The following is a 25,105-nucleotide window of genomic DNA, read 5'->3' as shown; positions in this document are numbered from 1 at the left end:
TTCACTTTCATCCCCTGGTATCCATTTCTCTCATTGGCAGAAGAAAAGGGAGCTATTGAAGCCCTCCTTCTCAAAAGTAAAACACAATTTTAGAGCGTTTTTCCCCTAGAATTTGTCTCCAAACTGAGACAAGTAAAACACTGTATTTATACAATCAATGGACCAAAGAAGTATGAAGATGGCCACTGTAAGCCCCTCCAGGAACTGGTTGCAGCCTTCACATTGTAATGGGAGAAAGAAATTTCTACAGACTTTCATAGCCCTGATAGGATCATATTTCCCACTCTCTCTTATCCATAGCCCAAGCTACTTCAAAAAATCTACTTCAGACCTTCCTGTTGTTACCTTTTTCCCAATCTGGAAGTGAAATTCGAGATAATTTTAGTGAGCAGGTAATATAAAAGAGGATCTTTATTTGAACACCTTCAGGACCAGCTATGGAAAGATGTCCATCAAAGCCCACCCCCCATCAGGGGTGAAAACTTTTTTATAGGTTTTAGGAAATAAACATAATTGATAAAAAGCACCAATTAGAAGGACAAGTAGTGATGCAATTACCCCCAAGGCCAAGCCCCCAGAATGACCTTTGCTGCTGCCAGCAATGGGATCACACAGGCAACTTTGCCTCTTACCCTAAGGGAGGTAGAACTTCATTTTACCTATACTGCTGAGAAACACTGAACTTGCTGCTTACATGTGTAAGCAATGTTTTTTCCTCAAATGCCTGTTATTGAGAAGAAAGACATTTCAAATAGGAGCTGTAAGAGTGATAGTCTTGAAGAAATTTCAGTGATGGGAGAAGTATCATGTTTACATACATGTATGAATACATATATGAAAATTGCAGATATATAGTATATATATGGATATTATATTTACATATATAAAAGGTAATGCTGAAAGTCAAAACCAGACAGCAGATCAGTATACTTGATAACCAGCAAATTATCATTTGAAGAAACAGAATAACACAGAATGGAGAGAAGATTCCCTAATCCCACACAACCAGAAAGTCTGTACTCAAAAGCACAGATGTACTCCTTCAAGGAGGAGGTTGTACAAAATCCCTGTTTGTCTACAAAATCAATAACCACATAACTAACTGCAGAAAATACCATCAAGTGCTAACAGTAAGGAAAAGTGGGGCAGTGCAAGGTTGTGTTGCTCCTGGACTATACTACTGGTGACAAAAGTAGGTATTGTGTAAGGCTGGTGCAGCTATAGCCAGTATCTGCAAAAGGGAAATGCTTAGATGCATTCAAAACTAAAATACTTTCAGGACTGCACCAGGACTGAGTTATCACTGTTATCATTAATGCTTTCTACTTCCAATACATTTGCATATTTCTTGTAGACAAGGCCTGGGAAAAGAAAGAATTCAAACAAGATACACTGCAGTTTGGCTGGCTGAGTCAGTCTGATTAGACTTTCATATATTCTGGATGATTTACAAATGGATTGTGCACCTTTATTTTGAAAACATCCTTGTCTACATGACAACCAGCCAATCCAAAGCTGCTGCCCTTCAAGGACACATGTCCTGAGCATAGGAAGGTGTAAAAAATATTGACAATACAGTTCAAAATCTTTCAGCTTCTCTAAAGCAGGAAACATGAGACAGCCTGGAGGTTTTTAAGAACCTCAGGTAAAAAGATATTAAACAAATAAATAAATAAATATGAAACATCTATTTTTGGCTTTGAAAATGGATTCAGTTATGAGAACTTAAACCAGAATCAAACATTCACAGTTGCAATTTTTTCCATATCTCTCTCACAATGCTATGTGTATTCTTACAATGTAATTCAAAGTCTTTCTGTAGTGTTCACATGTCACATAACTTTACATCTCCATATCAGTAGCCACTGACTTTTACATAGAAGTAGAGATATTATAAAACAAAGGCCTTATAAAATATGGTTTAGGCCCTGCTACTTTAGCTAACCTATTAGCAGCTTGTAACTTCCCATATGAAAAAAATATAATAAAAGCAGTTAACACAACAAACTATTGTAGAGAAATACACCTGCAAAAACAAGAAATCTGTACCGTGAGAATCAGTGAACAAAATATGTAAACTCACCAGAACCAGAGAGGTTTGATGGATGTGTAAAATACTACTCACCAACCAATGAACAGTGTCAGTGTGTTGTCAGCCAATTAGCTCTAACACAGTACCTTCTGATAATCCTATAAAATATGAGCTAGGAAATAAAGATTCAGCTTTTTCTGCATGAAGAAACTGAGTACTGTCTGCTTATTATTGCAACAACTGACAAGTTCTGGGACCTTTTTATCAGTCCTCAAGTGCCACAAGGAAGGCAGCTAAGACCTTCAATAACCAAGTTCCCTGCTGCCCTCTCACATGTTGGGAGCCTGCTATCAGTGAGTGCCGTGAGCTGCTCTCCAGTTCCTTTTCCTGTCAAGGCCCTGGTCACAGCTGTGTCACCTCACTGCTGTGGCCACAAAGGTTTGCCTTGTGCTGAGCTTTCCTGTGGAAGCATTTATTCATTGATTCATTATAATCTTTCCAAATCCTGCCAGGAGATGCTGCCTTGCTCCCACTTTTCTTAAAAGGCTGGAGGTTGCCAGGGATAGCCCAACTGGACATGGGGACAAGACAGGTAGTCCTGCTTGCAATCATGTCATACTGAAATCTATCTCCTGACTTTGCCTGGCCTCTTCCACTAAAGTATTTTTGTATACTGTGTGGATTATTCCACATGATGTACTCTGTTAGATTCTTCCTTCTGTAGCACAAAAAAAAAAAAAAAAAAAAAAAAAAAAAACCACAAAAAACTGGAATAAAAGGATTTTAGTAAGGCTGAGGGAATTCAAAGTCTCCATTCCTAAATTAATCAATTACTGAATTTTCTTAATCCACTTCTCTCCACAAATCAGAATCAAAGACATCTTCTGAAATAATGTACACAAACATTGCATATATCGTGAACAGCATTCAGTTCCATAATGTGATACATGTTATAAAGTAATTCGTGTTTTATGAAAGATGAATGATGTTTGTATAAATAAAGAAATTAATAAAGTAACTTCAGGAACACTGAGCCGCAGTGAGGAGGAAAGATTGCTTCACAGAATTCCAGCGCTGCAGCCGCTGACAAAACCGCAATTAGCAAGTTAACAGAACCAGCCCCAGCAGAGGTGACTCGTTATGGCACAGTCCAGGAGACTCCCCGGCCATGAGTACTCGATAAGCATCGTCAATCAAGATAATCAGGGTCCTCAGGAAAAACTACATTTCAATACCCAGTTCCCGTAAACTAAAACCTGAACACATCAAAATTCGTCGCTGCCCAGAATCTGTTTTGTCCAGTTCACTGCGGAGAAAGGAGACTACATGAATATGGGAATCCACGACAGGAAAAGAGGACTTTTGCCCCAGGCCAGAAGAACTGTATAAAAACGGAGTGCCCAGGAGGGCATTTGTGAGCACAGGGGGATCCGATGCGATCGAGTTCAGATCAGTGTGTGTTCATCCAGCGCTGATCTCGGGCTGGTGCTATCCTTTCTGATTGTGGCTATCGAGGATCATTTTTCAGTCGCAAAAATAAAAATTCCTTCTTCAATCTTTTTAATTCGGCTTGATTAGTTTATTATCTATAACACATAATTAATTTACACATACCCTCTCTTACTTGTCCAGCTGAAAACTGTGAATTCATAATTCATATTCTTATATTACTAACCAAGGTGGTCTAAACAAAAATAGTTTCCATTGAGAGCTCTATCCTGGACTTTGTGATGCCATCCCCCTGAACCGGCAGAATTGTTTCTGCAGACAGGTGGTGGTGGAACCTGATCAGGAAACTCACCTGTGGATACCATCCTAGCAAAGAAATAAGTTAGAAAAAACTTAGTTCTTCAATGTCATCTGCAAAAAACATCTGCCAATCCAGAGGAAACAAAGCTTGAAGTGGGAATAAGCAGTAGAATCATCTTTTCTCTTTTGCCAGCAGTACCAGCTGAAGCATCGATAAAACTCAGCTTTTTTTATTCAACAAGGCTTGCAATGTTAGCTGGACACAGACAAGTGGTTGAATGTCTTCTTGAAGAAGTCTACAGAAGACAACTCTATCAGAGGAAAATCGGATTAATGATTTTATCTTATTAATTTATTGTCAATATTTTGCACTTTCTTGTGTCGGTTGTTGTAGGATTTTTTAACTAGAAGTTTTCAATCTGCTTCCCAATGATCTACGTGATGCAACACGGGGATAAACCATGACTTGGTTGAAGAGACTGGAGGGAAAACTGGTGTTACAGAAGGTACAACTGACAACAGTAACTTTTGCTAGAAACTTCCTTTCTGAACTCCTTGCCTCCTCAGCCTGAGAGAAGCATGGAAAGAAAATTACCCTAGCTGTGGGGAGATAAACAGTGAAACCCTACTTCATTGAACGAACCTCACAAAGAAATACCTACACTTGTTTTAAGTTTAAAATGTTGTTCCAAGTTTCCCACCAATTTAGAAACACTTTCTTAAGGCTCCTTTCAATTTTTCCCCATCCCATCTCCTTAAAATCACACCTGTCAGCTACATTTGAAGACAATACGTGACACTTAAAGAGAAGTGTTAAGGATATTTTGCAGACTTTTTGGAGACTCATTTCAACTCAGAGTGATACCAGGAAGATCTATCAGTTTTGTCAGTGAATTCTTTCAAAGGAGAATTGTGTGAGACTGCAAGATCCTCAAGTGTAAATGAGGAGCACTTAAAGCAATGAATATTGCAGGGGTGTGGAACAGTCTCTCCTCAATATAAAGTGAGATTTACCCGTAATTGTGTGTAAAGTTGCTCTACAGGAAGTGCAACAATTTAAACACAAAATGATTGATTTATTTTATGACTAAAGAGACACCTTTTTTCTTGCCCACTTAGGGAAAAAACAAACAAACGAGTATTTTTCAAAAAATGGGACTTCCAGTTCCACAGGTGAAAGTTTTTTCCATTATTTATCGTGTAGAAGGAAGTACTACAGAGATCATATGGGTATCCCCAAACACACACAGGGATTTAACAAACACTTAGCACACATCTTCAGTACCATGAAACCTGCAGAGTGTTGCAAAAGTTTAATATCTTCCTAAGATTAAAGTACATTAAAAGTCCTATTCCTTTATTAATCTGTTGCTCTGCTCTTCTATCTATTTATTGATATCATAATACATGATCTATAAAACAGGACTGTATTTTGATAATGATGCCTAGAGGAGCAAGCTTCCCAAGCAATGTTTTAAAACATTTTCTGTACTTCTGAAAATTATTAGAAAGTATTTCCAATACAATAAAATTATTTACTTAAAAAAAAAAATTAATTTCCCCCATTTGGTAAATGAGACTTCTTCCTCTCAGTTTCTTTCCTAAAAAAATGACAAAGCCATAAAGGCATTATCCATTGAAACCAAATCCGGGGAAGTTGTATGTAGTGTGATGCATTTACATATATTGAAATTCCTGCCTTTATGCAGGTACATCATAAAACAAGTAAAAACATACCATTTTCAAATGCATAGAGATAACTTCCAATCAGGTGAAAGACAGATAAAAATCTATACTGAAGAATAAAGCACTTTCTAAATCCATTCCCTTTTACCTGGGTGAACAACAAAATTATCTATCACCTCATTTTAAAAGCTAAGTACTTAAAAACAAGAAAATGAGCATTTAAATACCCTATATATCTTAGGCTGCCTACATGGTAGATGCACCATTATTTCTAGGTGTAAAAAAAGTCTACTTCATCATAACAGAATAGCCTTCGCTACAAAAATCAGAATAAAAATTATTCTATATGTAAACAGCATAAAAAGCCCTGCAAAAAAAAAATAGGTATGAAAGCATGCATCAGTGGCTGAAAAAATAAAGAGAAATGTAAATAATTTCTCTCTAAAACAGAATTGAAAACTGCTCCTCTTGGATGGCAGATACAGTACTATTGTCAAAAAAAAACCAGGACATATAAATATTTTATAACATATTACTCAACAGAGTTTTTCTGAGCTGAAAGGACACGTCCATACCAATGTGTCTATACCATAGCAGACACCAGCCATAAAAACCTGTGGTGTCCTCCCAGTGTCCTCCAGACCACTCCAAGTTTCTGCCTCATGGAAAGTGGCTGCCACAGGACGGGTGCTGTGTCCCAAGCACATCACACACTGCTGTAAAAAATGCTTTGCAGTTTCCCTTACACTTGGCAGAATTTTTAGATTGATTTCCAACAAAAAACCATGCCATTGAGCACACAAGGATAGTTGCTCACTCAAGGAGAGAGTCCAGTCTTTCTTACTGCATAATATTCAAATCCTGCTCCAAAAATATTTTCTCCTTGCCCTTTATATTTTCCACTGTCCTAATGTTTCTCACCAAACATGTGTCTCTCTAGAGTAGCTAATCTATTCTTACCTAGCAGAGTAAGACTAGTGCTGATGGCAGCTGAAGACCTCAGATCACAAGAATCCACAGATTCTAAGTGTTAAGTTGAGCAGAAATGAGCTAAACTGAGAGAGGGCAACCTCAGCACTAAGCACCATTTGTGCACCAGGTTTCCACTGGGTAGTGTTTAGGACACATTTGCTTTTGTTATTTAAGAAAAAAGCTCCATTTAATTTCAACTCATTTTCCACTGAGGACCAAAAGGTGACGTGGTATTTTGAGGGGCTAATTAAGAGATTGGTGGTGACATTTTAGCAAATCCTATTCCCCGCTGGGTAATATTAATTCTCTCTTTCATAATTTTTGGGCAAGACCCAAAAAGCCAGGGAAACAAAGCCTTTCAAATATAGTTATTTTGAGGCACTTGGGGTTTTAACAGTTGATAGGTAAATACTGCAAACCAGAGACAATGAAAAAAGGAAAACCTCTAACAAAACTCTAACGCTGAGTTTTTCACCTGGTACCTGCCAACAGAAATAGGCGCCAAACTATTTCACAGACTTTTTCCAACTGAGCTAGCAGAAACCAAACTGAACTGATATATCCCTGACTTGGATTTTTAACTTGTAACAGCATTACCACACAGGGCTGAATATTTCAAATCATCAAGTTCTTTCGCTTAGTGTGTATCAGGAGTCCTTATACAACACAACAGCCACCTTTTCAGTTAAAATACTTGGTTGGAATTCCTCAGAAACCTTCCAAGCACCTGCATAAATATAAAAATATCAATGGGGAAATGTCTGGAATCCTATTAAGTGATCCTAGAAAGCTGCTTATTGAAAGAACATTTTATAAATGGACTTTCTCTTCAGCACTGTGAGTGCGTTACTTAACAACAAATAAGAGTTGACAGATGAAGTAAATAAAATAAAAAAATGTGCAAACAACAGAGAAAATGTTTAGATAAATAAAAAAAAATTAAAATTAAGACATCTTTATTTTCCTGCTTCTTACACTTCAGCATATCTGTCTGTTTTCGGCTTTCTTTGGTTGTTTTCACTGGAAATGCCTCACCCTTGATAAAGGCAGCCAGCCTGTCCCAGCCTCACGCCTTCAGCGGCCGTGGTGATGCAATCCTGTGGGCAGTGACCTTTTCAGCTCAAACCCAGCGTGTTTTGGCAGGGCTGCGCTGGATTCTTCTTCCAGCTGCTCTTTGCTGTTCCCTGCTCCCCGCTGGGACAAAAACACCATCTTTATTTGCAGCATTCAGGCTGAAGAGAGCTGGGTATCAACCCCGTCTCCGGGCCGCGGAAGTGTCTCCGATGCTCATCGCAACAAGCCACCACTGTGCTTTCCTAGAGGTCTGGTACACACGCTAGCACTCTGCTTACAATTAATATCCCGATTACTGTTAATTGAAACAACCAATTACAAATTAACGGGAAAAGTGAAGCGGCGGCAGGGAGGAGGAGCAGGGGGAGCAGCAGGCCAGCCCGTGGCTATCCAGGGCACGGCCGCCCCTCAGCCGCCCTGAGGCGCCTGCAAATGACGAATTATAGAATTTAGAACCAGCGAACGTTAATTTGATAAAAACGTATGAATAGGTGAGAAAGTTTATTTATCAGCCTCTGTGTGAAGGCCGAAATGTTGTCGGGAAACGACGAGAGGCTCCTCGATAGAAGAGGACGTGAAGGGCTTTCCCCTTTCCCCACCATTCCGGGACAGTTTGCGCAGAGCGCGGCTGGCGCCGGAAGTCACGTGACTCGGGACGCGCGCGGGGCGCCCTTCCCTCGCAGCGGCCCTCGGGGCGCCCCCTGCGGCCGCCGGCGGAACTGCCGCGCCCGGCCCCGCCCCGCGGCCCCGCCCCGCTGCCCCCGCCGCGCGCACGCGCGGTGCCGGCGGGAGCGGGACGGCGGCGGACGCGGCGCTCCCGGTGTGGGCCCCAGCGAGCCCCGTCTCCCGGCGGACACGGAGGGAGCGGCAGCGGGGGCACGGCGGGGAATGCTGAGCGCGCCCCGGGGCCGTGCAGCCTGCGAGGAGACCCTGCCTCTCCCCACCTCCGCCCGCAGCGTCGGCCCCGCAGCGCAGCGCAGCGCGGCGGGACGGAATCGCCCGGCCGAGCCAGTGAGTGAGCGAGTGCCGCGGGGCCCGCACGCCGAGAGCGCGAGGGGTGAGCGGGCACGAGCCGGGGTGGGCACGCAGGGAGCGGGGTGTTAGCGGGGGTCGTGCCAGTGCGGGTTTGAAGGGTCGGGAACGCACGGCTGGGTCTGTGAGGTGGGCGGGGAAGGCGCGGTGCCCCCGGGACGGAGGGAGTGGAAGCGGAACGGCAGCTCCGCGGGAACGGGGCGCGGGGTGGCCCCGGCGGCATCCGGCTTCCGCTTCCTCCCGCCGGGACCTGCGGCGGCACCGCAGAGACAGCGCCGGGCCCGGCACCCTCCGGTGCACCCTCGGTATGCAGGGGATGCTGCCCTCTGCGAACCTCCAGCTAAGCCTCGCTTGCGAGCGGCTGCGTTAAATAGGGCAGTGAAGCTCCTGGGCGGATCACTGTAGGTCAGCAAAGCATCTGCGTTGTGTTATTTTTAAACAAGAAGAGCTTGTTAATCGAACAAGAGTCAGGCTGGATATCAGGGAAAGGTTCTTCCCCCAGAGGGTGTCGGGCACTGCCCAGGCTCCCCAGGGAATGGTCACAGCCCCAAGGCTGCCAGAGCTCCAGGAATGTTTGGAGAACTCTCTCAGGGATGCACAGGGGGGGATTATTGGGGTGTCTGTGCAGGGCTAGGAGCTGGACTCTGTGATCCTTGTGGGTCCCTCCCAACTCAGCATATTCTGTGTTTCTTTAATGCGTTTCTCAAAACACTTTCTATCTCAGCCTGTTCAGAACACGTGCTCCTGAAACTTCATGAAGCTTGTGAGCACCAGCCAGATGTAGGTTTGTGGTCGTTCTTGTTTCAGGGGATAGAATACACTTTAGGTTCTCTGTGAGACTCAGGTTAATGTGTGTTAGATCCTCTACAGCGCTTTTAAAAGAAACTGAGAAACTGTGTAAACACACGTGGGTGCAGAGAACCTGGAGCCCAGGTCGACAAGGTTTTCCCTCTTTTGATGGGGGACAGGCTTTGTCGTTAATGTGCTCTTAATAACTCAAATATTTAATGAAATAATCAAACCAATACATTTAAATACTATTACAGTATATTATGTACATATTGTGAATATATGCAGAATATATATCTGTAGAATACTTTTATTATAGATTAAAAGTTAAAATTAAAATGTATTACATAATATAATACATTCTGTATGAAAATAAAGTAATGAAACAATTAAATAAAGGTGACTTTAAAATAGCTGCTTTTTTAGCTTTTCAATGGGTTAGATTGAAATAGTCTCCCAGGGATCAAGCAAGGATGCCTACTTTCAGGACAGTGTGGATTAAGGCATTTAAATATGTATACACAGGCTAGTCTTTGTCCCTTTACTTCCAGAAGCTCTAGTAACTTGCCCTTACTTATGATGTGTGTCAGACAAAATTCAGGACTTGGATGTGCGATCTCCAAGACTGCTGTACGGCTGGATTTACTGTTCTAAAACATTTCAACATGTAAACAAGATAGCCTGTAACAATTTATTGTTACAATTTCTGGCTCTGAAATAAAGCTGTTTGTGGATTTCTTTTCTTTTTTCTGGTCAGGTCCTAATCACAAAGTTTTAATTTTTGTGATTGCTTAGGATGTAAATTGCAACAGAACTAAATATTTCCTTTGGAAAGTTTTCATATTTAGTGTCAGAAGATATAACCATAGTTAGTAAAAAACTCATTTTTCACATAGAATTCCAATTGTGTAATTTCTTACCAGGTTTTTTAGATTGAATCCAACTATCGTGTTTTCTTTCTTTGGTTTTGTATACAGTTCATAAGTTGTACTTTAGCAAAATGGGACTCAGAACAGTTAGAGACATTCCTTTTGCAAAGCTGATTTTGCTTTACATCACAGAGATAACCAGAAAAATGTTGATTTCTCTACTTACTATAATTGCTCTAAAATCCATGGCATGACTTATGTGTCCTTTGTAGGAAAGCCAATCTCATTTATTTGTAATTTTTTCCAAATTAGTAATGACCTACCAATCCAGTTTTTTAAAGGAGAGCATTGTCTTCAGTCTTAACTAAGCCCTCTGGTCAGTTAATTCAGCAGGTCCTCATTAGTATTTATTTTAGATGTTATAAAGCAACTTACTTTTTTCTTGCTGCTTACATGGGTATCGTGAGGCAGCAGTGTGGAGTGGAATGTGGAATGTTTTAACTGCAGCTTCAGGGTTTTTGTCTCCCTTCAGAATGAGTATATGAGTTATGGTTCTGAAGGGAATTTTTCTAGCTGCTAAAGAAAATTTATCCCATAACTGAACTGTACATTTCTGTTGTTGTTTTAATTTAAGATTGAATATGGCTGATCACCACAACCTTAATCTCATGTGCTGCTGATTGTTTTTGCCACAATACTTGTTTTTCAATGGTCATTCCAATCTTGACCTGCTTCTACATGAACTGCAGTTCCTGTTTTTTTGTTCTAAGAATACAAATTGAAGATCGCTACTACTTAGAATTTAATTTCTGTGCAATTCTTTCTAGGATTTTTTGTTTCTTCCACGCAGGTGTGGAAAAATGGCAAAGAGAATTGCAGAGAAGGAACTGACTGACCGAAACTGGGACCAGGAGGATGAAGCTGAAGAGGTAAAATACACATTAGGTCCCCCCCTACACACCCCTGCAGATAGTAGAGTAGCTGTTTATATTTGCTGTGTATCTTGTGCATAAAACCTACAGTAGAACTGGATAAAAGTGTAGCAATTAAAGATTATTTTATAGAAGTGGATTTTTAAAAATTATTTTTATCAAGCTTCCAGTTATGCAGACTGTATAGCAAAGCAGTTTTTAAGAGTTAAAATTTCGTCAGTGGTTCTGGGAAAGAAACTTCATGTTTCTAGAGGGAACCCCAGGCTTGTTAAAATGCTTTTGGACTCTTCAGATGTGTGATAGGTATTTATTGAATTTACAGGAAAAGCAGATTTCTGGAGATAAATGCTCTGTATACCTCCAGTATATTTTTCTGAGACTCAGTAATTATTTATTTCAGAACTATATGAATTTTATCTGAGTGCCTCCACACAGCCAGAGGAATTAGACAAATAGTTCAAGTGGTGTGTTTCACCTGATTGTGAAAAGAGATTTTCACCTTTAATGTCTCACACTTCCTTATGGCTCATGTTTAAACAAACTGGTTTAATTTTTGTCTGATTAAAAGTATTAAATGCTTAGGCCTGTAAATGTAAGAAATAAAAAAACCTGACTCTTCCAGGAATTTGAATATAAGAAAACTTAATTTCCTCATTTATTGCAGGGTGGTACTGAGCCATTAGCTGTCTTTGCTAGTGTTTGAACTGCAGCAGGCTGCTGGAGGTTGCCTTAGAGCCCACATTTCCATATATCTGCTCCAAACCGGATTACTGACAGATTCTCTTCAGCAGAGAGAGCTTAGAGCTGTGCTTTAAAAAAGCAGAGCAAAACTTACATTATTTCTTGTAATAAAATGGAGATAGGACAAAGAAACGTAGTGCAGAACCAGAAGGAGTTTTCCAAGTATCAACTCACATTCAGGTAGCTGGCAAGCTAATGTCAGTGCTCTGTTTTTGGAGTGGGATGGTTTTCAACTTCTTCCCTTGTTTGTTTGGTAGCAGTGTTAGAGCTGTGTTCAAAACCTGATCTCGGCCATCCCTTCATGCTGTGTATTTTGAGTATTCCACTAATGATTCCATAACTTCCTCTTCAAGGTGGGAACATTCTCTGTGGCAAGTGAAGAGGTCCTGAAGAACAGAGCTATCAAAAAAGCCAAGCGCCGAAATGTTGGGTCAGAGGTAATGTAGTCACTGAACATGAGTGCTGGAGTTTTACTCAGTTACAAAATACAACGTCATGCTCAGGTTTTTATTTCCTTGGGTTTGTAGTGATGCTGAATAAAGCCATCATTTCAGCTCACCAGCTCATATGTACATGTGAACTTTGGCTTTACTGTTCCATGCTAAGAATAAGGCTAAGGCAAAAAAATACTAGTTTGACTGGGTGAGGAGCATATTTTTGAAGTAAAAACAAAGAGTGCTTCAGACACAATGTAGTTTGCAAATGGGTAAAACAGCATTTTTACTGCTTTACTTCCATTTCCTGCAGAGATGGAAGTATGGAAATGCAGAGTTATTACTTATCCATACTGGAGGGCTGGGGGATGTCTCAGAAGCTGTATTAGTAAACACCCAAATACTAAGCTGCTCTGAGAACGAAAAACATGTCTTGTTAAGAATGCTGCTACTTTTCTCCCTCCCTGTCCAGAGCTTTAGTGCCATCTACTCTTTGCAGTAACAAATTGCAAATTGAAAGGAGGTTGGCCTTTTTTACAGGTTTAGTTGCTGAAAAAAGCATTAACCCACTCCAGCCAAATTGTTGTCCTTTCAGAAATCCTTGACAAATGCTTTGTTGTATATATATTTTTCCCTAGACATCCTTTGAACAGGGCATGCATCATGTTTGAAATAGGCCTGCAGTTTTACCTGTTACACAGACTGCTTTAGGATTGGATGGGACTAGGCACAGCTAGACAGCCTTCTCCTATGCTTTTGATTTTCCTTCTGCAGTCCAAGCACTGTGAATGAGGTAGCTGTCTTAGCCCACTAATGGCTTGAGTAGTTTTAGCCACAAATGTGGTAGAGGATAGAGTAAAATAAAGGATTGTGCTGGGTACAGGTGATGCAAAACATAAACTACATCTTGAGCAGGAGAGATTCAGGGGCAAAGGGAATAAGGAAAACAGAACAGAATGAGGAATGGGGCCAGATGGGTTGTAGAAGTAGTAAGGAGACTGGGAGCAGGCTGTTAGAGCTGGTAGAAGGGCTGGTATACTTTAACCCCAGCTGATAACTAAGGACCATGCAGCCCCTCCCTCTTCCACCTAGTGGGATGAGGAGGAGAATAAGAAAAAAAGATAAAACCCCTGGGGTTGAGATAAGAACAGTTTAAAATTGAAATATAATGATGATGAGGGAACCAACAAAAAGAGAATGAAATAAACCCCAACAAAAAGCAGTGATACAGAGGATTGTTGCTCACTACCCACTGACCTCATGCCATCCCCAAGCAGCAATTAGCTGCTCCCAGCCACACCCCCCTCCCAGTTCATGTGCTGGCCATGACATTCTGTGTTGAGGGCGTTGTCCTGACCGTGCTCCCTTTGAGCTCCTTGTGTCCTCACTGGCAGTGCATGAGGCACTGAGAAGTCCTTGATTGCAGTGAGCACTGCTCAGCACCAACTAAAACATCCTTGTGTTATCAACATTCCTCTCACCCTGAATCCAAACCACACCACTGTACCAGCTACTAGGGAGAAAATTAACCCTATCCCAGCCAAAACCAGGACAACAGGCTGGACAAAGTCTGAAATGCAGAAGAGATGATAGGTCAGCTGAAGTTGCATAAGAAACCTGTGAAATATTTACAAAAAGGTAAAGAAACTTGCTAATGTTCCTACATGGAACAAGCAGAGTGCTGCAGTGAAAAACAGCAGTTTAACTGGTCCAGAGTCCAGAGAGAAACACAATAAAAACATCTACCTAGAAATGAGAAGCAGAGAACTGCACTGGAAAAGATAGCACAAAAGGAAGCAAAGAGACCCATAACCACAAGGTCAGATGCTGGAATGCAGCCTAAAATTGACAAGCTTTGATATTTCTTCAATGGCAAAAGTAGATGAAACTTGGAAGCAGTTCTTCTCTGATGGTTTTCCAGAGACACTGAAAGTTCACTTCCAGTGGTAAAAGTTCATTACCTCCAAAAACCTAAAAGTTGCAGTGCTTATTTGCATGTTAATCATACTTAATCTTTTAGAAACATGTAAGAAACTATAGCATAAAATAATACGGTTGCAAAGACACTGATCAGAACTGGGTAATGAAAGGGTTGCAGAGATAGATATTTTGTGGTCAAGAAGTCTGTCTTTGCATCATCCATCAGTCACAGAATATTTGATAAATCACAAGAGGTTTCATAGGTGAGTCCAGAGTGATGAGTGGATTAAAGTATTGGGCTCTTGGTTGTCATTGTAAATGCTAAAAGTTGTTGAAAATAAACCCGAAATGACATAATCCTATGTAATTATTAAAAAACCCAAGATGCTGTGAATGTCTAAATAGGTGGTAAAACACATCCACAGCTCTTCCATGTATCCACATCCTAGGCCAGTTTATTTTCATACCAAGCATCTGAGTCTTACAGTAGCAGTGTGTGTCATAAGGAAGCTGTTAATTTTGTTTGCATAGCTGGTGCAGTAATGCATGGAATGATGTGCTGAACTAGGGAAAAATAAACTGAGGGTATCGGTAATATTAAGTAGGGATAAAATTTGCGTGGAGATGTATGTAACTGGTTGTCTCTCTTTTTTTCTGTCCCCAGTCTGAAAGTGGAGGAGCTTTTAAAGGGTTTAAAGGCTTTATATTGCCTTCTGGAAAAGGAGGAGGTGGCTTCAGTGGATTTGGAAATGGTGCGGGAATAAAGCCTTTGGAAGGGCTGTCCAACGGAAGCAGTAGTGTCTCTAGTACTCCTCCTTTCAGCAGCTTGAAGAGCACCTCTGAAACACAATCAGCATTTGGTAAGTTTTAAATAAACATACATATTTATCAACACCTTCAGTCATAAAAATTGTAGGGTTATTTTAGTAGTGAAAAAATTCAGACTGTCATACAGTTGTCTGTTATGGCTTTGGGACTTTATACCTCTTTGTATGATTTCTCATTATTTTAGAGTGCTGGAGGGACAAGTTTTCACAAGCATGCAGTTTAAAGAGGTGGCAACTAACTTCAAGTTACTAATACTAGAGGTAAAAGTTTTCTAGGCACGGATGGAAATGGAAGGCACTGGCTGTAAAAGGTATAAAGCATCTGGTAACACGTCCCAGTTCTTTCAATTTAAACAAAAAATAGGTGCAGCATAGCTAAAGTCTTCATCATTTTTCCTTGTACATCTGATGTTGCAGACAGTCTTACTAGAATTTTAACTGTTACAGTGACACCTACATTTAAAGACATCTGAAGTACTTTGGCATGTTGAGCTCTCGTGCTTTGGAATTCTCTGAGGAATATTAGTTCCATCCCTTTGTGCTGGTGAACCAGAAATGTTAATCCTGCCACCACAGAACTTTGGCGTCACCATGTCATAGAATAGAAATGTGGAGTTTGAACTTAACAGTAACTTAGGTTCCGGTGAGCTTGAATAAATTAAGGGAAACTGAAATATTAAATGATAATTTTTCTAGGTTGCTTCTTAGGGTTTTTTTTTATACTCCATCTACTTTGTCTATCTCTGACTTACTTGTCTAAATTAAAACTTGGGTCTGCTCACTGGCATGGCTGTATCTGGGGCACAGTGTGGTGACCAAAAAGAAGGAGCTCAGCTGAATAAGGATGAGTGATTTGATTTAGAAATACTGAGCATGTTAGTTGGGCTTTTAAGAGAGCTGTGCTTTTGGGGTAAAAAAAAGTTCAAAGCCATTTTTCTCACTGGATCAGCAAAACATCTGTGTTGTTTTGTTGTGTTATTTTTTTAAACTAGAGCTTATTAACCAAACAAGTCCAGTTGGATATCAGGGAAAGGTTCTTCCCCCAGAGGGTGCTGGGCACTGAACAGGCTCCCCAGGGAATGGTCACAGCCCCAAGGCTGCCAGAGCTCCAGGAGTGTTTGGAGAACTCTCTCAGGGATGCACAGGGTGGGATTGTTGGGGTGTCTGTGCAGGAACAGGAGCTGGACTCTGTGATGCTTGTGGGTCTCTCCTGGCTCAGGATATCCTATACTGTGATTTTTCTTGTAACAGGATCCCCAGTGTCAAATGGTCCTAGTGCTGCTGTGTTTGTTGAGAAAAACGCCGTGAGCCCGAGAGCCAACGGTGGCAGCCAGCCCTGCTCATCTGGCAGCGCCCTGAGCACAGCCCATGGCTCTGGCACCTACCACAAACAGCTGGCTGCCCTCAACTGCTCCGTGCGTGACTGGATCGTGAAGCATGTTAACACCAACCCCCTGTGCGACCTGACCCCCATCTTCAGGGACTACGAGCAGTACTTGGCGAGCATTGAGCAGCAGCATGGAGGCAGCAGTGACAGTGGCTCAGAGAATGAAAGCAGCAAGACCCCTGGCCCGCGGGCTGTTCCTGTGTTTGGGAGTTCAAAGCTCCAGCAAGGCTCCACATTTTTGTTTAACAACAAAACTGAGGATACCTCAGACAAAAAACCTGAAGCTGCATCAGAAAAAAGAGACCCGTTGTTAGGAGCTACGTCAACTGTCTCGTTGAATTTTGGCAAGAGCGTTGACAGTCCTGTTTTGGGTTCCCTTGGTTCAGGAACACTTAGTAGTTTCTCATTTTCTTCTGGGAATTCAGGTTTGTTTGGAAAAGATGCAAACCAGGCTAAGCCTGTCACTGCAGCATCTACCAGTTTACTGGAAGCGCAGACAGACAGCGGCAATAGTGATGACAAAGGTAAATTCTGTGTATTTCTATTTATAGTTATTTTAATGGTTAGCTGTGAGTGTATGTGACTTAAGAATACTAAAAGAATGCAATATTAAGTTCATTGAGATGATGGCATGGTGTAATGTCAGGGGAGGTTTAGGTTGGATATTAGAGAAAGGTTCTTCCTCCAGAGGGTGTCAGGCACTGCCCAGGCTCTCCAGGGAATGGTCACAGCCCCAAGGCTGCCAGAGCTCCAGGAGTGTTTAGACAGCACTCTCAGGCACAGGGGGAGATTGTTGGGGTGTTCTGGGCAGGGCCAGGAGTTGGACTCAATGATCCTTTCCAACTCAGGAAATTGTATATTCTGTGATCATCATCATTCTTGAATTTGTGCAGAATTATACCCCTAATCGGGAGAACCCAACCTTATGTAAGCAACAGCAAGAGTATGTGCTTATCAGGGCATACATACTGGTCAGATTTATACTTGATATAATATAATCCTTTATCTGAGGACAGGACTTGAATTGGTGAAATTTAAAGCAGCTGATATGAAGCACCTTTGAGCCTGCTGGACTTCTCAATTCCATTACTTTTCCTAGTAGGTTTATCAAGACATCCCTGCAGTATAAAGCATGAGATACAGAAAAATTTAGTTCATTTTACTTAGTAGATTGTAAGGAGGCCAGCAGAGTAGCATAGTACCTGACTGACAGCTTTACTCTGCTCTTTGCCTGTGGTGGATACAATAGGCTGATAGAAATCCCAGTAGCTGAGAAGCTGGAAAGGCATAATCTGCCACTCTCTCTTATCTGTCATTCTGCATCCCCCAAATTAAACTAGGCTCTTTTAAGTATTTGTTGTGCCTTACTTGAGCCCATTTGTGGAGCATACTCTTTGAAATGTGAAAAACTGTTTCCGTTCAAACAGAAGCTTTTTACTTACTAAGCTTTATATTGTTGGCATTTGATTGTTTGGTATGTTTTCTGTAGCTGAAGCTGCTGCAGAGTACACATGGACTGAAAGGTGTTCTGGCTGTCACTGATTGGCCACACGTCCATGTCAACCATGGAGGGCATAAGGGGCTTCCAATACAGTGCCAAAATCTGTGCTCACAACGTTAACATATTAAAACTTTAATTTTAAAGGAGGGGAAGAGGAGGAAGAAGAGCCACCAAAAGTTATTGTTAATGAAGTAAAAGAAGATGATGCTTTCTACTCAAAGAAGTAAGTGACTTTAACTTGGAAAATAAAATTAATACCTGCATATTGATATTCTTCACCACTGCAGTGCCTAATTAATGACATGTTCCCAACTTCCTAATTAACAAAGCTTGTTAGGAATCCACATAGAATATGAACTTGTAAAAAAATTTAATTACAGGCAGGAGTGTGTAAGATCTTACTAAAATACTTCCGTATCTTGGACACAACTCTAATAGTTTGTGTTGTACATGTGATCACTTTTTTTACAAGTGAAGATGTTTCTGCCTTCATCAGGTTTTGTAAAGATAATTGCAGGACCTTGGGCCTTTACCACGGGAATTTTATACAGTACTGCTGGAAAATTCACCGGGTGGATTTGAAGAGCTTAAAATAAGACTCTTCAGTTGGAAAATGCTTATTATTATTATTATTATTATTATTATTATTATTATAATATAAAGGAGTGAACAAGTTGTGCTTTTAAGCTCAAAATGAAACTGGCTCTACTAGAAGCAGTTTTTCAAAGTATGTTCAGAAGTCCAAGTAATTGTGTGTCTGCTTGAGACTCAGCACAGAATTTTTTCTGCTACAAAAAGCCATTAGCTGTATCTGAAAGAAAGAGTATGCTGCTTTATTAAAATGGCTTTAGGTTTATTGGAGCTTCACTTAAAAAATGTTTATAAATTGTACGTTAAAGTCCTATTATAACTTTGGAATGATACGTAAGTTCTTACGGCTTTCTAATTAGTGTTTTTAAAAGTAGCTTACGTTTATTGCTCCTCACAGACTCTGAGTACAGGTTGCTGTGCCTTTTACTTTTCCCTGAAAGTAATACATTTATCATTTCAAAACTGAAAGAAATAATTCACTTTCTCTTTCATCTCCAAGTGCTGTCCATTAGCACACGAAACAAGGTCAAGAATAATAAAGATTTAGGTTACTCACAGCATGTTAAATCCTGATTACTGTTACTGTGAGTCAGCTAGATACATGTATCTGAGAGGTATCTTAGTATTTCGTCTCTACAAGGCTGCACGAACAAAGATTTGGGATTTATTTTTTCTCCACAGGTGCAAACTGTTCTACAAAAAGGATAATGAATTTAAAGAAAAAGGTGTAGGAACATTACATTTAAAACCAGCAGGAAATGAAAAAACTCAACTCTTGGTACGAGCCGATACCAATTTAGGTAAGTACATTTATCCCAGTAACAAGCCTTGATGTCACAATTCCTTGCTAAGCATTAGGATTTTTTTGGTCTTTTTTACACAGCATTAACAGATACAATTAGTGAAATCCTTTCTACTTTTTTTTTCCTAAATCATTTAGAATACTGACAAACACTTGGATGCCTCTAGTGAGCATTACAAAAGAGAGCATATGAAGCAGTGCAAGAAGTTAAAGGTTATGGTGTATGTTTGGCAATACAGAGTACCTGTTTTACCCTGGTTTGTCCAGATTAACATGTCTGTCTGTATCAGAACATTTTGCTTTGCCTGTGAACTGCATCTAATAGTCAGAATGAGTAACTTGGCATACACTAAGCACTGTGACTGGATTCTTTATTTGCTGCTTCTCCCTTGTCCCCTTCCCTTTCTCCTGTGTGTCCCTGCTATCATTTGACATTCAGGTTCCTCCGTTTTAAAAAAGGAGGATGCAGTATTTGCAGAGATTTTCTCATTTTTAGTGAGGAAAGAAATCTGAGAACAATGGCCATGAACAGATGCTTAGGGAAAAAGAAGACAAACATACATTATGTTTGTGAGTTGCCTTCCTTCCAAACACCGCCCTAAATCTCTAGTTAGTACTATACTAACACTGTATTTCAGTAAAAGCTAAAATATGGCTAATAAATATGGCTAATCATCATTTTTTCCCCTCCTCAAATGCAGGAAATATACTGTTGAATGTTCTAATTCCACCTAAGATGCCATGTACAAGAACCGGAAAAAACAATGTTCTTATAGTTTGTGTTCCTAATCCACCGATTGATGAGAAGAACCCAGCTGTTCCTGTCACTATGCTAATAAGAGTGAAAACCAGTGAGGATGCAGATGAGTTGCACAAAATCTTACTGGAAAAAAAGGAGGCTTAAATAAGTTGCAGTCTGTAATTTGAGGAATTATTGCCAAACTGCTGCTGCTCTTTTTTTCTTCCCTAACTTCACTTGAACATTTAATTCTTTACTCCAATATTAAGAACTGTTATAGGAATTTTGGAAAAATAATGTGAGGAAAAGCTAAACTAGCTAATAAAAGCTTTAATAGAACACAAGTGTTGGATTGTGCTCCCTCATTTTCAGTATCTAAATGCAGGACCTCTTCTGGATAAAGCACATGGATGTAAATCCAAGCATGTTTTTAGCACCAGTCAACCAGATGGACAGAAATCTGAGTACAAAAACATGGTACCAGAGCTTCCTCACAGACTGCAATACAATGCAACCGCCTCCTGTTTTGGGAAGGGAGTATGTTGAAGTTTACCTGTTGCAACTGTTTCTAGACTGCCTATTTTTAATTGGTCTGTTGTATTCTGGTGAGACTTGACTTTTTAGACTGAGTGACCGTACTGCACCCCACCAGTGACGATCTCCATTGTGCTGGGTCTGTACCCTTGCAGACCCACGTCCTTTCAGGACTCAGAGACTGCAGATATTTAAAAGAGAATTTGCTTGCTTAGCCTTGTTGACAGTGGTGGTTCCTTCAGAGGAACTGTCAGTTCTGTTCTTACTGTAGCAACAAGCAAATGATGTGCAATATAGTACAAGCAGACAACTGGAAGACAGTTTTATCTTGGACACGCTGGCATCCCTGGCGTCTGACAGGTCGGAGGCAAAGGGTTGCACTTCCACATGCTCCTTCCGAAGTGTGTGGCCCTAGTCCTGAAACCCAGCCGAGGCAGAGCTGGATGTGCTGCATTGGTCCTGCTGCTGGTACTTTGCTGAAGAGAGTTCTTCCCACCAACCAACTTCAGGACTTTGAAAGACCTTTCTGTTGCCTCTGGCCCTTGGCAGGAGATACATGCATAAGGGTGCGTGTCAGTATGTATTTTCCCGTGTGATAAAAATGCTATGCTGTACTGCATTAAGTAAAGCAGCAGAGTGCAGCTGTGGCAGAAGCTTTCTGTTGCATGTGGGGAGCATGGGGTAATTTCTAAACATAGTTTTCAGCTGTAATAACATTAACCTGGTGGCAATAATTTGGGGATCAGAGCATTCATTCTGGTCTTGGTTTTGCTTTCAACTTTGTCAGACTGTTTGGTGGTTTAATCCTTTTCTTTTTTTTCAAATGTTTGCTGCAAACTCCTTCCCTAGTAACTTTTTCTACTTTGCTTCCAACTCTGGGACTTTTCCAAGAGCTTGATGTTAGTATGAAACTTGAACTGCTCTCAGATGTGTTGCACTGGCCAGCTCTGGCAAGATGGAACAAACATGCTATTTTGCCTCTGGCTAATGTGACACAGAGGAAAAGAAAAACCCCTTTCCTTAATGAAAGTCTGTGTGACACAATTCATATAGGGGACCTGGAAATCCAGCACAGTGGCATCCTGTGGGCAGGGAACAAGGAATAACACCATTTGATGAGGTGCAGCACATCTCACCTGTACCCCCTGCTCTAGGGGGGAGCAAATGGCTGCCTCTAGGCCTAATTCACTGCACAATTCAGGTTATGGCCTTTTCTTCCCTCTTCGTAAAAAAGAGGAAATTCTTGATTTTATCTATAGCCCTGTTGACCAAAGTTCCAAAACAAAGGCCTTTGCTCACATTTCAACTGTGCTTAGTGTACAGGAACTGCATTTTTAACACTGGAGTGTGAAGGGAGCTTAGATGCCATTTGAGATAGTTGAAAAATAAACTGGTGCCTTTTGGGGTTTCTTTATGCATCGGGCTAAGTACTTAAAACATTAAAAGTCAGTGACGTTGTTTTCCTCAAAATAAGATGCTTTTTAAAAAAACAGTCTTGCTGCTACCTAAATTGGAGGCCCAAAGCTTACAGATGTGTCTAAATGTGTACGAATGAAAAGCAGAATGCTGCCTAACAGTTTAGTCCAGGCTGTGGTCCAAGGGCTCAGTTAGTTTTGTATTTGTCTTTTTGACTGTAATGTCTTAACCCTGTCTCTGTACAGAAAGTTTTATAGACCGAGCTCTGGTTGTACATCCTATAAAGAACAGCTCTGTCTATAAAAGCTTGGCTTTGTCTTCACTTACTTCCAAAAGCTCATGGATTTGGAACTGTTTGTTCATCCTTAGAAACGCGGACCAACAAACTGAACTTAACACTTTTTTCCTTATGCTTTGCTTCTGAGGAGGGGCAGTTGTGGGGTTTTGCACACATGGATGTGGCCCAATTCTGACAGCACCTCTCTGGCCTGTTTCTAAACACAGGGCACAGAGTGAATGGAAAAATAAGTAGAATAATAATAAATTGTGTTGGAAAGAATTAAACCTTACCCTAGCCCTCGTAGCAAGTAAAACCTGAATTCTTCTGTGCATGTATTTAATCAGTAAAGCCACGGGAAGGTAAAAAATTGGGATGTCACCGTCATTAGAATGTCAAATATATGCATAAACATGCACTTTTGAACATTTTACATGGGGAAAATTGCTTCCAAAAGGACAGGGAAGAATTTCCCTGCACAGCGGATTTTAATCAACATCAATTCATGGTGACCATACCATTATGTGGACTATGAAGCAGGGAAAGTTAGTCACACACTGACAAACTTGGTGCTCAGGTAAAAAGCACAGCCCTTTTCCAGCACTGTTAGCAAATTTTGATGATGCTTCAGTTTCTACTTAAGAAATATTAAAATGCAGAAATGCTATAAAAGGCCAGAGATTGTTAAATAGAAATAAAGGCCTTAAATGAAAAAGCAAATTTCATGTAGAGTACAGACATCAGTGTACTGCTGCCTTCATAACAAACTGGCACATGTTATCTAAGGAAAGAATTTTGATCAGAATTCCAACTTAAGGAGGAATTCCTGTGTCTTGATTGGTAATGTATTTATCAGCTGGATATCAGACACCTGATGTGAAAGATGCAAGTTTCTGCTCCAATCTGTATTAATGCCTTCATTGTTCCAGCTGTATGTAGATGTTGGAGTGTCTTATCCATTCCTCCTCCTCTAATTTTGAAGTTTCAGCTGGAAAATAAACAGCTCTGCTTCTTTTAATTCTCAGAATAATTTCTAAGGGAGATTATTTCAGTTGGCTCGAGATTTATTTTAAAATACTAAATTGCAGTATGCAAGGTTTAGATTTTGGGGTTGTTTTTGGTTTGTTTTTTTTTTTTTTGTAATGTATTCAAAATTATCTACTTGGGAGGGCAACACTGTGTTCCTCTAAGGCCTTTTCGTTGATGGATGTGAAAGTTTTTACTAAATTTACAGTTCAAATGAACATACTGTATTGGTACATAAACCAATCAGGAGGTTTGCTTTGCTATTAAAACTGAGGTTCAGCTCCCTTTGCAGCACTGTAACATTTAAACTGTTGTTAAAGACTTCCTTTCTGATGCCTTAACTTATTTGCATTTGATGAAATTTTGTAGCTGGTGCCTGTGTGCAGAGATTACCTGACATTAAACAATTTAAAGTGGCATGAGCTAGTCTAAATCCAATGAAGATGCTGAATGTGATGATTTGTTAGTAGATTTTAAAATGCTCTGAATTTTTCAGTGGATACTTTAGTTTTACATAACATGTATGTTAATGTTTTCATTAGTTCTGATACACTGAGGACATGTACAAAAATCCATGGAAAATGTGAATAAATGAATGGAAGATTCATTTGCCTTGTGTGAATCACTTTCATTTTGAGTGTATAGCATCACATTAATAAAATGAATTGTACAACCAGCTGCTTGCAGGTGAACTCCTGCCTGGAAAATTCTGCTACAAAAAAAAGGACTGTCCTGCCCTGGTAGAGAGACTGACTTCTAAACCCTCCACATGAATATTAAAGGATTTAGAAGCCATATAATCTAGGTTTACCTGATGACCCTTGTGCTGAACTTTAATTTAGATCTTGCCTACAGGCACTAACCTAAAGTCAGTCAGTGATTCTTTTCTTCATTGGTTTGTGACAGTTTGCAAATACAAGAAAAACAAAACAACAAAACCCCCACGGAATAAAATTGCCACAGACTTGTCACACCAAGTATAATTCAACTTCATGCACTTGGGAGGAGTGTTGACATTACTCCAGGTTTTGGACACTTCTTTCTTCCTTCTACTTAAAACGACTGTCATCACTATTTAGAGTCTCCCAAGTTTTGGCAGCCATAAAGATAAAGTAAAGTAACAGCTCTCAAGGGCAGAATTATTTTCCTTTTTGGCTGAGGTAATCTAGAACATCTGATGCCTAATGCTTTGCTAATCACCAAAGATTTTATCACTTGCATAAGTGATAAGTTGCAAAAGCAACCATGCAGAAGACATCAACTCTAAGACTAAGAAAATGTAACACACCAAGAATGGAGTATTAATCAAAATCAGGCTCTTACCTGATCCAGAAGGCAAATGCTCTTGCTGGTCAGAGCAACCACACCATGCAGCAGTTGGAACCATTCATGTGAAGAGCACAGCAAGAGCTTAAGGTGTACTCAGTTTGGGCTGGGATAACTGTTAATTATTCAGGAGATGATGGCTGCAAGGCAAGCCTCTGCACAAGCTACAGTGTATTACTGTGAGCATAGGAAGCTGAGTGAGTTGCATGAAACAGCAGTTACACCAAGGAACCAAAGGCTGTGCAAAGTGAATGAAGAAGCAGCAGCAGAATTTTCACTGTTTGAAGCAGACAATATACTTACCCAGTTTCTGCTAGGTTTGTGTATTGCTCATTTTTTCAGGAAGCACACTTGTTTGAAAAATCTTATTTGCATATGTGCATCCTGCAGATGGATATTTATTTTGATTCCAATCAAAATGGACTATAGTGAGAATAAATACCCATAAT

General features: G+C 40.5%; 1 protein-coding gene across 4 annotated transcripts; it reads left to right on the top strand.

Annotated features, from left to right (window-relative positions):
- The first annotated feature begins 8,310 nt into the window (after window positions 1-8,310).
- Window positions 8,311-23,937, top strand: NUP50 (nucleoporin 50). Of its 4 annotated transcripts, none has more exons than XM_033058688.2 (8): window positions 8,311-8,524; window positions 11,031-11,132; window positions 12,230-12,313; window positions 14,895-15,090; window positions 16,309-16,968; window positions 18,090-18,168; window positions 19,218-19,336; window positions 20,040-23,937. In XM_033058688.2, the coding sequence occupies exons 1-8, from the start codon at window positions 8,402-8,404 to the stop codon at window positions 20,240-20,242; spliced, it is 1,566 nt and encodes a 521-aa protein (XP_032914579.1). In that variant the 5' UTR covers window positions 8,311-8,401; the 3' UTR covers window positions 20,243-23,937. The 4 variants fall into 4 exon arrangements, with proteins under 4 accessions (XP_032914579.1, XP_032914580.1, XP_032914582.1 ...); XM_033058689.1 differs by having other exon boundaries at window positions 8,488-8,570; window positions 11,054-11,132; XM_033058691.1 differs by having other exon boundaries at window positions 8,489-8,570.
- The last annotated feature ends 1,168 nt before the right edge of the window (window positions 23,938-25,105 follow it).

The sequence above is a fragment of the Catharus ustulatus genome, chromosome 4, assembly GCF_009819885.2.
Source record: "Catharus ustulatus isolate bCatUst1 chromosome 4, bCatUst1.pri.v2, whole genome shotgun sequence".
Classification (NCBI taxonomy): domain Eukaryota; kingdom Metazoa; phylum Chordata; class Aves; order Passeriformes; family Turdidae; genus Catharus; species Catharus ustulatus.
Note: the sequence above shows the minus strand (reverse complement) of the source record. Positions and strands in the feature narration are given on the sequence as shown.

What these genes read in the sequence shown, in the direction of transcription:
- NUP50 (XM_033058688.2), top strand. Translation starts at nt 8,402, where the DNA reads ATGCTGAGCGCGCCCCGGGGCCGTGCAGCCTGCGAGGAGACCCTGCCT. An exon ending in CGGCAATAGTGATGACAAAG is followed by an intron (nt 16,969 to 18,089) that starts GTAAATTCTGTG and finishes TTAATTTTAAAG; the next exon opens with GAGGGGAAGAGGAGGAAGAA. An exon ending in ACGAGCCGATACCAATTTAG is followed by an intron (nt 19,337 to 20,039) that starts GTAAGTACATTT and finishes CCTCAAATGCAG; the next exon opens with GAAATATACTGTTGAATGTT.